At 35.0% G+C, this 13839-nt stretch overlaps 1 protein-coding gene across 2 annotated transcripts in view; it reads right to left on the bottom strand.

Annotated features, from left to right (window-relative positions):
* Positions 1-12004, bottom strand: part of LOC118261833 (uncharacterized) — a 61291-nt gene extending 49287 nt beyond the window's left edge. The window contains exons 1-2 of one of the 2 annotated variants that reach the window (XM_035572824.2): positions 11701-12004; positions 2330-2558 (exon numbers count right to left, since the gene is read on the bottom strand). In XM_035572824.2, the coding sequence (XP_035428717.1) occupies positions 2330-2399 (70 nt within the window). In that variant the 5' untranslated portion in view covers positions 2400-2558; positions 11701-12004. The remainder of the gene's footprint in view (positions 1-2329; positions 2559-11700) is intronic. The other variant, XM_035572823.2, reaches the window with a different exon arrangement.
* Positions 12005-13839: the final 1835 nt, after the last annotated feature.

Here is a 13839-nt window from a genome sequence, read left to right as displayed (position 1 = left end):
AACAATCCTTAAGAGTGCTTTTTCACCAGAAATGTGCCATGCTACGTTGCTATGCCTGTGCGTTAGTTACACAGCTTAGATATTACATCTTCGTAGCATAGCTACATAAGCACATCTTTGATGGAAAAGCACCCTAATGCTCCTAAACTTTACGATAGTGCTAAGCATACCGTAGTTGGGTTCTTGGGTACGAATCTCGGCTTAAAACGGCGATGGGGAAGGGAAAGGCAACATGGGGTAGTTGGATCAGATCTTAAATTATTTAAGGGGCTTTTGGATTACGGGCTTAACTCGAACTGGAGTGAAAGTCCAATTCCGCAGAGGATTGACTACAGTATCGCACATTGATATGTAAGGAGCAAGGAGTTCGACACGTTTGGAGTAATATTTCCGGGTATTCGGGATCTCAAAGAGACTGAGAATACTTAATTACTTAGTAGGCGTAAAATACTGATCCGGAGCTGTGGACTACCTAGCGGGTTTACCGGGGCTCCGGCTCGAAAAGCAGGAGAAGGAACGGGGTGGTTTTAAGTCAGGAAGAGTCTGACACTCCTTCTCGCCTCGTCCAAGGCGGGAGAAGTAATTGGATTATTTTCCCCTCTCAAAAAAAGGCGTAAAATATTGACTTGTAGTCAAAAGTGATGCTGCTTTTTTTTCAATGACGGGAGAATCTTTGGAAAGGCAAAGGCTTTACGAGAAAAAAGTAAAGTGTGTCGGAACCTTACCTCACTAAACCACCCTACTATCAACACCTATAAGGGCCACGGGGCCCTCTGAATAGACCAGCTGACCCTCATTGTGCAATGCTTGTTACGACACATCCCTAGGGATGAACTTAACCTAGTTGAGCAATGGCCAGAAGAGAATTGTTTGTTCTACTTAGAACCTTATTGCTTAAACATTAGCTATTATAATACAATCAGTCAATGTATTATGTATAGAACCGTAAACAATTTCGAAAATGATGTTTAAATCCATCGTCTTAATGATCATTTACTGTGTTAACTTTGAATTTCAGAGAACAATACAGATACTTGGAATTTAAACCAAAATGTTCACACATACATACATAGGTAGGTATGTGTGAGAAGGATGTACTTACAACATAATTCACTTCCGCGTCGACGAAGCGTTCCTATAATTGATATCTTATTGAAAAGCACTTTAAGATAATTAAATTTCACGGAAACCATAGCCAGATTAACACCTAATCAAGAACATTGAACGGTTGGAAATATATCTACTTACGTAATTAACTTGATCAGTTATTACATTTCATATAATTTATACATGAATGGTAATATTATGTTTAGTATACTGGCACTTCTAATTGAGTAGTAGGATTAGATAGAACAGTTGATTGATGGTTGATTGAGGCATCTTGGGACCGATATACACATTTGAAAAACAAAATTCGATTATCGAAATTTTTATTTAACTCGAATGCACCTTAGTTCATCCCTTTGGGAAATAAATGAGATTAGTTTATGTTATTAAAGTTTGTATTACATTTTTTCGATTAGGTAACATGAGTCTACCACATTCATGATGTAGGTATCACAGAGCTCTTGCCCAAAAATTAAGGCAGAATTATTTGTGTGTAGACTGTAGAACTATGATACTAACAATCATTTGCAACAATATGTTACTTCAAGCTGTTACTAAACAAACAGTGGTTTTAGAAGTGTTAGAATTTAGTGTCTATTCCACTTGTGTCTGCTTACTTTATAACGTGAACCTTTTCGACAAACACACGCAAACAAAGTTGCGGGTGACAGTTCCCATGTTTTATACTGTAGGAGTTCGAATGTTTCTCGTTGTTAATGTTGTTTATTCAGTTTAGTTAACATACCACACACGACATATTGTTTTTGCTCGATGACCTTTCGGTTTCTAGGCCTGTCTCGCATGAATTTAGTATCACATCCCTACATCCTAACTTGGCATTTAACCTGTATAGGATACATAAAAGATCGAAAAGAAAATGTTACAACAACAGAAACGATTGAAAATGTTTTCAGTTTGGATAAACAACAACGTACATACTTGTGTCAAGGTATTGATTGTGTAGAGATTTTTATACGAACAAAAGTATCAATAGAGTAAGTATTTATGAATAAAAACTCTAGGTTTAATTACAATCCAAATAACGGGAACATAAATATTTTTGTAACATTATATAAATACATTTTTATATCGTTAATACGAAGGTAATGCTTGTTTCTGACTGGACGTAAGATTGTTTCGAAATAACTAATTTCAAACATTAGCAAACAACAAACCGTAAAGACATTTAAGTAATTAGTATCAATTAAGTTAAAACACTCACCCATTCCCCAGAAGACAGTAGCAAAGAACGCCACGAGAATGCGGCTCCCGCTTGATGGTACGACCTCCATACCACCTGATACTCGCTCCAAATCACACTTTAACACGACACTCTCAGCTTAAGTTCACAGTACTCAGTACAATAGAGTCACTCCTTTACTTCAATATTCCGAGTGTTAGTTCGCCACACAATCACACACATCTTATGTCAATACCACTTCTCACCGAACCTGAAAAAAAGAGCTTATTTTCATAACACCCTCAAACTGCGCTCCCTGTAAGCGTATCATGAGGATTTCAAATGTAATATTAGAAGCCTGATTTGCGTACAAATATAAACCGAGATCCCCAGACAGATTAACGTTACGATGAACTTTTACGAATTCTTTTCCAATGATTGCTTTGGATTGGAAGACTTAAATCGAGTTTAGTACTCGGTAAAGGAATATAATTTGGAATAATAATAAGTGAATCGCTCGTCTATTAATTAAACTTGTACCACCAAGATATCTCCTCTCATTCGTATCGTTCTTACAAATAAAATCTCTAAGTTTATTTGGACGCGTAAAGCCTTAAATTTCCTACGTTTTAGACGCTTATTAGATTTTATCCAAATACATTCGCATCGAAAGCGACAACGTGTTTTATGTAGGTCTCAAATATAGCGACGGAGCAACTTGTGTCCGCAATTCAAGTTTTTCTCCTGAAACTTGTAACAAGTTCTCGAGTTTTGATTATTTTTTTTGTTACGTAAAAAGTATATTGTTGTGACAATAACAGAGGCAATTTGGTAACGCAAATTTATTTTGTTTCGGCACATAAATTAGTTTACAATATTAATTAATTTCGTGTTGTTTTAGTCGTGTTTTGGCGGAAATCTAATTGAAAATTAATGACACGTTGCGTCTAGTAGGTTTGTTTGATGAAATGTTAATGATATACATTTGGGCTCGCAAGTATTCGAAAGTCTGAAGGGTCCTACAACATCTGGAACATAAAGGATCGCAGTGAAGAGAGCGGCAACATGAAACACAGCTGTCACCGATCGTCCTGACCAATCTCGTCTCTGGTTCTTTGTCCTCCGTTTCAATTTTACATTTATTCGGGGTTGAGAACCGAGCCTTTCACAGCTCTTATCATATTGACACAGACGGAACATTTAATCCTTCAATTTGGGCTGCCCTTTTCAATATCAAGCTCTAAAGACGAATTTTGAAAGTAAGTAACCGCGTTTAGTATAATGTACCTACAAGAGAAATAGAGACTTAAATCTGGGAATATTTTGTGCAGCTCTGTATTAAATCAACGTTCTTTGCTTTGAAAGTTATTGGAAATATCATAAATTAAATTTTGAACGAAGACTTCAGGTATTTGTAATTTTGCGCAGCGATTGCAATTTTCAAATATATTTTAATAAACGTTCAGACTGAAATATAAGTGAAGAATAACTTTTTGATTAAGGCAGAATATATTCTGAGACTAAACCTACATCTTGAGTTTATTGATGCTTGAAATTTTGAAAGGTTCATATTCGACTAAAATAGGTAAGTGAGTAACTGGAATTAGCAGATATACCTAGTTCCAAATATCTCAAATTCCAATCCAGGCAAATAGTGACCTGAAATTTAAATTATAAGCAAAATTCTATATTTGTATTAATAAAATTTAAATATATATCTATGAAAAAACATTGATCCATTGATTAAACGATATTTTTATACTTGTATTTCACTCTTGCTTATAATATTTTTCGAAATAGGTCTATCTTTTATCGATATTGAAAGCTGAATGATACTTAGTTTTTTGTAAGTCTAATTAATAATTAAAAATATGTTATACATATTTATGATTCGATATAGGTCGAAAATAATTATTTAATAGACAGATATAAATTAACTTAAAATAACGGTTTACTCACGTAAATATACTGAGAAAGGCTCTACTACTTTCGAGTCACAGAGGGACTCTTCCTCATGAGCAGCGTGCGTGGACGCTGTGACGTCACACGACCTACTGTATATAGGCTGTAGTAAACATTATAATTGTAGAGACAGATAAAAAATACTAAAGTTTCTAGTTTTCATTTTTGTTTTGCTTAAATGTTGAATTTATATAAAATTTCGACTCAAGGGATTAGACAATTAAATATTAACCCATTTTACGACCTACTTTTGTGTTTTCAATGTTAATTTTAATACAAAGTTTTCGTATTCAAATATACATACCTATATACACCTACAGTGAGACTTTGCTCTCTTGGAACTTTATTCTCTTTCTCTTTACTTCTCTTCTTATCTATACAATGCTTTAATATAACCAAGTCCGTTAATTGTTTAAAAGTTTCAAATGAAGAACTTCACGATTCGCTTATGTACACAGTTATTTAACGTAAAGTTTGACTCGAGCGAAAATGGTTTTTATAACATTTTAGCGCTCGCAATCGTTAGCGTTGATTGAGTGATAATGTATGGATTAAGTTTACTGCCTAAAATAAAAGTAACTTGAAATTTATTTCTAGAAAGGAAATGTAAGGGCAGGTTACTATGAAAGACACAGTATTAACTAATCACTTATTGGATTTCAAACCTCAAGGTAGTAATTTTATTTAATAATTAATAACTCTTTTTAAATACAACAAAATTAAAGCACCTTTAATAGAAGGAAATTCGTGGTAACCGAGCCGTTTCACAGTGTGTTACAAAACATAAGTAGGCAGGAATGCGAGTGTAGCCTCATTAATCGAGAAATAGCCAGAAATGAGAATCCCTCACTAATTGAAGGCTTTGTAACTCCGCACACCCTGTAGAATACCATTGATTTCATACAGGGTGTTTCACGCTCTATAGGCTGTAGGTACAGTGTGTTTCATTTTGGATTAATTGCGTAATATAATTATGATTTACGTCCTTAATTGAGTGAACAACGGTTTGTGGTTTGTAAACTAATGCTATAACAACATTAGAAGGTATTTGAAACCTGTTAATTATACATGACCAATTAAATCTTCTATAATTAGCTGGAAACATCTCATTATTTCCAGTAATCTGAATACACAAGCAGATAGTAATTGAAATATCTTACTGTTCATCGGCTAGGATTCATAGTATTCATTCATATTTCATTTTGTTCTCTTGGTTCAATTCAAGATGCAAAACCAGGTTTTAAGAACTTTGAATTCAACAGTAGATGTTCTCCATAATTTCGTAAGCTCTTTTACAAGTGAACTATGGTATAGCACGTTGAGCCGGTCCCGTTTTGATGAGAAAATTCGGAGAACGGGTTTAACCAACCTTTTCGGGAAGTGGAGGGTAAATGATAGTAGCGTTGCGTAACACACCTGAATATGGTTAAAACTCAGTGCTATCCACAACATGTGAACACCCCAGAGGCAAAAAAACAATTCTCTTTCATGAAATGTATATACGAGTATGCCCGTAACAGTACTGACACACTTGTCTAAAAACAAAAACAGGTCACATCCCGTTTTAATGCACAGAGCGCCATAGAGAACGCAACTTGTAGTTTGAAAGTATCCTATGTCACTGGCCTGTTATAACGACCCTTTAATTAGCAAGGGAACGCAGTGAGTTATTGAAAAACGACGCGACACGTTGCTGGGCATGTGGGTAGGCGGGTAGATCAGTGAACAAAAGACGGCTACACAAAGAGCAATGGAACACATTTTGCAGAGCGCGTCGCACCGTGTCCCATATTTCCTAACGAGATGATATGCCAACGTTTATTCTTCATGCTTCACATGAATTGCGCCACCAATGCATTTTGTTCGTGTAAATACATGATACTTTCCCCTTTACTCAGTTATTTTATACTTTTTAATTTTCCTGTCGTCGGCTGAAATGGACCGTTTTTAATGAAGCAACTCGAAATAATTGAAGGGGTTGAAACCTTGTACGAATATTCTTTAAATTAAATATTTTACTTTTCCCGTCTTCATAATAAATGGTTATCATAATTAACCTTGTTTGCTTAACGATGGAATAGGAGTCCTGTAAACTTGTAGTTATTATAAACTAAGTTATTAGACTTCGACATGTAAGATGCTTGTGGTAAGTTTTTGTTTTCCAAAGCTGCTACTTTGGTTCCCACGTAATGTATGTTTATGCCTAAGTAAGTACCTAGCCACGCATATTTTATTTATTATCTAGGGTTTAGGGCTGAGACCCAATTCGGTGTGTGGTCTGTTTTACGTTTTTATTTCTTTGAGCTATCTATATGCGACCCACTTTCAGAATGTTCGGAAAACCTTAACTTTTCTACTTGAAGGCAGCCTTTATCTTTGTCTTAACAATGTGTAAGATTGTTGGTATACATAATATAGAATAGTTGAAACCGTTTCTCTGTTATAATAACCAAATAAATCTTCGTAATGGCCAACCCACGGGGCCTCTAGCCAAAATAAAGAAAGAAAATTAAACAAAGAAAATTAAATTTCTGCTGGCTAGTTTCTGAAGTAAAGGGCACATTTAAATAACAAAAAAATAAGTGAATCGTCGTTTAATGAAACCCTTAGCGGTCGCGCTCCACTTGACTGGTTTTAAGTTACCTGCTTTAAGAGATTTTGTCAGGAATCAACAAATTTTCCTGAAACCCCCGACAATAGAACAATACCCTTTTGAGCGTCTTTATTTAAGTAACGGTGGTAACAAAATATCCTATTTGTAGAACCAAAGTAACAATAGTAAATCACAAATTAATACTGAACTACTAAAAACTATTCTCTTAACAAATGACAATAGGCGACCCTATCAGAGGACATCTGTCTTCTTTACCGAACTAGGCCAGTGACGATGATTATTTAAACCCCTCAATTAGTCCACATTTCGAATTCTTACTAAGTTAACCAACTACGCCCTAAGGGCACCTCTAACATCGGCTTAGGGCGTCGCTGGGTGACTACAACAAGGGTCACTTGGATCAGATCTTAAATTATTTTCGGGGTTTTTAGATTACATGCTCTGCTTGGGCTGCTGCGAACAAGGGTTCGAGGGTTAGTTCGAGATAATATCTTCAAATACGATATTAGATATCATAATTCGAAATCAGAAAATGTATCAATTTTGAGAGCACTGGGACGTATCTTGCTAAACGCCTGAGGAATGTTTTTGGTCTTGACAGATAGTTTTTGTACATCATAACATATTTTAAATCTACATAGCTAACTAGCTATTCTATTATATTCCATTCTATTACACGTGACTTAAAAACTCTTTAAGTCGCGTGTGTTAAGTTAAAACGCATACAAAATTTTAGCTTATTAGGTCACGACTTAAAGAACGAATTATGGTTCCATAAAAAAAAGATCCGATACAGAGCTTAAGATGTACAAAATTCCATTATAAAGTTGAAGATTTTTATTTAGAATCCACTGTAAATACCATAAAATCGAAACCTGTCGGAAACCCAATTACGTGCACACATGGAACTCATAATAAAAGTCATCAAACATTTGTGTTCACACCCCTTCTCCCTTGAGGAAAAACAGCGCTAGATATATTGTGTTAATTAAAATCAATATGTTATTGGTAGCAACAACAGATAGCCGGATGCTACCCGAACCGAGGCCCGGTAAAAATATAATGTAATTCAACTCAAAAGCTTTTGTACAAAATAATGGCTCGTTTACCACATTGATTGCTTATTTTATAAACACCAATTAAAAAGCATCGTCAACAACGTTGTGTAATTTAAATATTGAAGTATAATAGTCTCATTAATAAGGGATTTATTAAAATATTTTTAAATTGATTTTACTCTTTAGATGAATTTTTCGACCCGTTGTTTTTTCTGGCAAGAATTTATTAATATATTTTAAAGATTTTATGGAAGCGATGGATGGTTGTTTGAGTTTTGCGGTTGCGGATCAAGTCAACAATAAAACATTCGGGTTCAAGCCTATTCATTCGTATACTCTGAAAAGAATGCAATACAAAATTTTATTAATTCAGCTGTAAATTTTATTTTTCCTTACAAAATTCGGGAAAATTTTACACGCAGCTTCTCTACGTACTATTTGAGTCGTAATATGATTTTGAAGATTCATAAGAAGTGACATTAAGAAGATCTTTCTGTCCTGTATAATGTGTATCTGAAACTTTGCGGTAAAAGAAGAAAAACCTACAAAGTTACACCTGCGACTTACAGTCTTGTTACAAAGTCTTGAGGTTGGGTTTTTGTAGAAAAAAGGTTTATATTATCATTTAGCTAACCAGCTACAGTTTGGTGGAATATAATAAATTTTAAAAACTTTCTAATAAAATTATGTTCAGCTCCATCTCCAAGCACACCCACATTGTCACTGGTAAATGTTTTTTTTTATATTTCCTATAGTATACGGAGCTTCAAAATTCAATATTTTTAGGCTCTAGTACGACCTATTTTTAATCATGAAGCTGTGAAACCCAATTTGTTTCGTATCCAGAAACCGACGCAGCGCTAACAGTCCTGTTAATGATAGCTAACCAATTAATATCACGTTGAAATCGTATCTATGTGCGATTTAGTTTGGTTGCTTTTCAACCATTGATATTACCTAAAAGTGATTAGGTACCAAATCAGTACATAGTAAAGAATACCATTAAGGAATTATAACATATCTAAAGTCATAAGGCATTACAAATATTGCAGTAAACTCCGCCTAGTGACCTCCTACTGTCTTATATGTAGCAAAGTCACGGAATAGATCCATTTTGCGAGGACCCGGCCGATCGAACAAGAGACACGTGTAAGAAACGATCACATTTTCACCGAAAACGATAACCGCGAACTGTGAACGCAAACGTAATTAGTAAGTAGGTACTTTGCAGCGATAAGTACCTCATAAGCCATTTAACGAACAAAATGTTATATCACTTCTATGTTATTGTCTTAAAAGTTAAATCCGTTTAGTTCAAAGGCCACAGTTGAAGATAAAACTTTGTGATTAGACCACTTCCTCTGTTTCTCTGAGTGTGGTTGAGTTTACACATGTTTTCGGTCTGCTGGAGCTTTTCTGCTATAATGATTTCAGTTTTTCATTGTAGTTTTATATTACTCGCTTCGAAATTATTCCATTCGCTATATAAAAACTCAGAAGACGTCATCTCGAATATAATAGGCCATAAAGTTATAAAAACGATTTATAACTTCAATATTTTTGTCGCCCCTTCTAATTTTATTTTCAATCTCGGTCTAATAAAACCACTTCATATACTCAGATTAGGTACAATAAGTACACACTTCACAGATCCGAGACCTATTTAGGGTGCGTATTTAATTTCTTTGAAAGATAAAAAGACTACTGAACAGATGTTCTGTAGTTTTACTCGGTACTCAAATGTACAGACGAAAATACTTCTTAACAATTTCATGAGACGTATAGAATAACAGATGTTTAACGTTCCTCTGATGTTCGAGTCTTCTGTGATAACGCCGACGGCTGACGGCACGATATGGATAGATTACTTTGTGAATAATCTAGCGTAGACCCTCTACCTGATGCTCTATCGAGTTCTCAGAAAGGTACAGTAGCTATCTACGCACAATTGGGATCACAACTACATTTTTTTGGCTTCAAACCATATTTCTACTGAAATTTGCGATTGAATTTTTTTATGATATTTAATATTTTGTGTACTGTAATGAATATGTTTTTGAGTATGATATACTTTATCAAAGTGGTTTCGAAAGAAGCGTACCGTGCACCTATTAATTGAAAGCCAATTTGACGATAAACTGACCCCGCAACTTAATGAGCTAATCGGTTACCTATTACAGACTCAATAGGATTACGGACAGCAATTAGACAGTGATATCACAAATTGTCCCAACTTTACCTACACCGAAAGGGCAAAGACAATCTTAAAAGACTTGGGCCCATTACCTCACTCAATGCAAAGGACAGTTAGCTTTACCCTCATTGGTTAGTTTGCTAAGTAACTTCGATCCTTAGTAACACATCCAATAGAAAATTCAATTCAATTAGGGTTTGGAGACCAAGTATCGGAAAGTAAGTGAAAATGTCAACTTGGTGAAACATGTGTGTTCCCAGAAGAAGAACAGTGCACAAGCAGAGTGGTTAGAAAAACATTTTCATTGTATTGTCCGAAGATAGTAATCTGGCTAAAATACGGGTATACTGAATTATTTCTAGTATTACATTTAAGTCAACTATTACAACAAAAATGCAAAGAATTATTACCTACACATATTTACCAAATGGACTCAGTAATATGATAACAGTTTGTTGTAATATAATGACAATAAATTAGCTAATAGTTGTAATCAGTGGTATTCTTCTACGCAGCCCAATTTGCAATTTGTCATCATTAGCAGGAGCTCGTTTCAATTCAGTACTGGACATAAACCTTATTGGAGAATAATACACCACGGATCTTGATCTCTTCGTAATTAATTTAATTTGCAATTTGGAAATACTACGTAAATCTTGTTGACACTGACATGATTGAGACCAAGTTCTTCTTCGTTTAAAGGCGAAGTAATAAGACGAAGGATAAGAATACGATTATAAAAACCATACATAACTAGGTAATGGGTATTTATAAAGTATGTAGCACAAACCCTAGACCATTCCATCGAGACCATTCCATATTTACGGCTATGTAAATAATTCCGGTCATTTGGACCACAAAATTAGAAATGAGGACATTCCGATAATATTGAATGGCCTTAAACAAATCCAGTTGTACTCGTAAGGCGATTTATTTGGGTGTGAAGGCAATTGAATAAAATATGTTTAGGCAATTCATTAAACAATGGTTCGATTCAAACGAATTGCGACGGTATTTTATGTGTTACTTTATGTAGATAGCAGTGATTTACTAAAGAAAAGGGAAAGAGCCGCCGGCCAAAGGTCGATGTATCGGGAATCCAGAAGGGGCCGCCACCACCAAATTCCGTAATGAAATCGACCACGTAATGGTGAACCTTTTGTTCTGCATTTTAATCACGCCACAATTGTTTCAGTGAACGGATTCGTTCAACTTACATCTGTCCCCATCTTCGGTGACGTAATAAAATTTATCCTCAACTCGTGTTCTTCCCAATTACATTTTTCAACCTCTTCGTATATACCAATTAGAAGTGACTGATTTTTATTTTGCTGAAACAATTGCCGCGGAGAATTGTAATTAAACGATACGAATGTTTTTTTTTTTATGTATAAACTCACTACGTATATCCGACCAAAGGAAATAATGAAAGCAATCATTCGAAATACATTTAAAATGATAAATGTCGCAACCGTTATTGCATCTGCTGAGTATTTATACCCTTAATTAAACTGTCACAGGCTGGACTACAGACATATTATCTAAATTATGATCAAAACAATAAATAAAAACAACACAATAATACCTACAAACATCCATAGAAACTGAACGAAGAAGTCCTTCAAAAAGTTTTCCAGTTCTTGAAACTCGCACAAAAACGCGGTAAACTTTAATCACTTGATAGTCCGCAGTGTTTATGGATTAATTTTATTAGAACTTCCATCGGAGGACGCGTCTAATTAACTAGGTCCGTGGGCTTATTTGTTCGACTGAGTTTTGACAGACGACTGACGTAAATTTTATTAAGGGGGTAGTGGAGTAGCGACGGGTGCGCGGCGCGTTCCGTGCGGTCGCTCGCCCCCATGGCACTGGCTGGCGTGCCGCGCTCCGTCGCCGCGGCCGGCGGCGCGCGTCGCTCCCGCCAGCGCGCGCGCCCGCCCAGCCCGCTGCAAACTCCGATTTCCGTAGCGGGCTAAGCCGAAGCTTTCCTAGATTGTGTGGCCTTAGTGAACATTAATTACACCCAACTTAGTCTGATTAAACCTTGAGGAATTATCCGGATTGACAAAATTAACTTTTAACTTAGATTTATGTCGTTTTGTTCAACATCGCTAGGTCACAGGGGGCGTCGCAAAACTTTCGTAATCCTTATAGGCAATATTGTTATTTTCATGAATTTATACGTCTCCAGAAACATTTTCTTGCGATAACAAAACTTTGCCAGTACTACTTACTTGTTAATAATTGAAGTCTAATCTTATTAGTTAATTATTACATAGGTACGCACGAGATCTCTGTACCAAGTTGCTTCGCTATTCATTTGTTTAGAATAGGAAATCGCTTCCTTTAATTAATACATGTATGTTTAAGTATTTTAAAATCCTACTATGTTGCTTGTAATAAACTCATTGTATTTTCATTTAGTGGGCACGTTACTGTACTGACTGGCACATACATTATACTTGAATGCTGTGCATATCTTAAATTGATGTAAACAGTAGCCTGTGTTTATGGACCCAGTTTGGGCATTTTAAAGATATAAAAATTCAGGCTTTAAATATATAATTTTATATTATTATAGTTTATCTTAGTTTAAAAATGCTTATTGATGTTAACACTAGTCTGTGTCTGTTTTATTTTTTTTACGATATTGTCGATATGCTTTAATATGATAAATAAGTAATTAATAAATAAATAATACATTTATTGTTAAAATACAAAGTAAATATGTCTTACAATAGTATAGAACATAATATAGATTATCTATTAATTACAAATCCTAAATTAAACTTTACCGAATTACAATTTAATCACAGCCCATTTACCTATTCCCACAATAAAATTGAAAAGCGTATTGAAAAGGTAATAACGTTAATTACAATTTCATTAGTTCAGCAAGATCGAGCGGGTGAGTCGTGAAGATTAATTACAAAACAACTTTACTGGGGAATATCCTCTAAGAATGTTGATCAAAACAAAATTTGTTAACGCTGCGAGCACGTCGGGGCGGCAACTATTAAATTAACAATGCCCAACGGAATAATTATGAGGGCCAAATAGGGTACTTACTGTGAACATTGCACAAGTATTTGTGAACCAAATAGAAGAAGTTCTTGTAAAGTAGGTAATAATAAATTCCGAGGCAGTAATCGTCATCAATCTCCGAAGCGGGTGAAGTGCTCCACATTTTGATTCGCGACGCACATGGTGTGGCTGTGACGTAATTCTGAGCTCTTAGCACGGCTGTTAGGAACAGCTGCACACTACCTGACGGATCGCGAACTTGACCAATTAAAACTTTCATAATACTAGCACGTATTATTTAGAGCCGATAAATAAGTTTCATTTTAGTATTGTTTAATATTCCTTCGTTAGCTATAATAAATTACTTAAACGAGACCATAATATTAGCGTTCCAATAGTAATTAATTTATGACTTTACCCTAACTGTAATTTAAGGCCAATTTTAATAGTTATTAAACGTATTTTCCAATCGTGGTTTCCAAACAACACAAAGGATATAACGGCGTAAATACAATGGTAATTACATTATCATCAAAAGAACATTATGAAAGGAAAACGTAACATTTATTCGGATATTAATATGAAGTAAATAAAATAATATTTCCTCGTAGACAGCCGTAATAATAAGTTTTGGCAGAAGATGTGACTATCGCCATATTTCTTGAGAAGTACGCAACCACATTTATAATTGTTGTGTTGT

This window comes from Spodoptera frugiperda, chromosome 20, assembly GCF_023101765.2.
Source record: "Spodoptera frugiperda isolate SF20-4 chromosome 20, AGI-APGP_CSIRO_Sfru_2.0, whole genome shotgun sequence".
In the NCBI taxonomy this organism is placed as follows: Eukaryota; Metazoa; Arthropoda; class Insecta; order Lepidoptera; family Noctuidae; genus Spodoptera; species Spodoptera frugiperda.
Note: the sequence above shows the minus strand (reverse complement) of the source record. Positions and strands in the feature narration are given on the sequence as shown.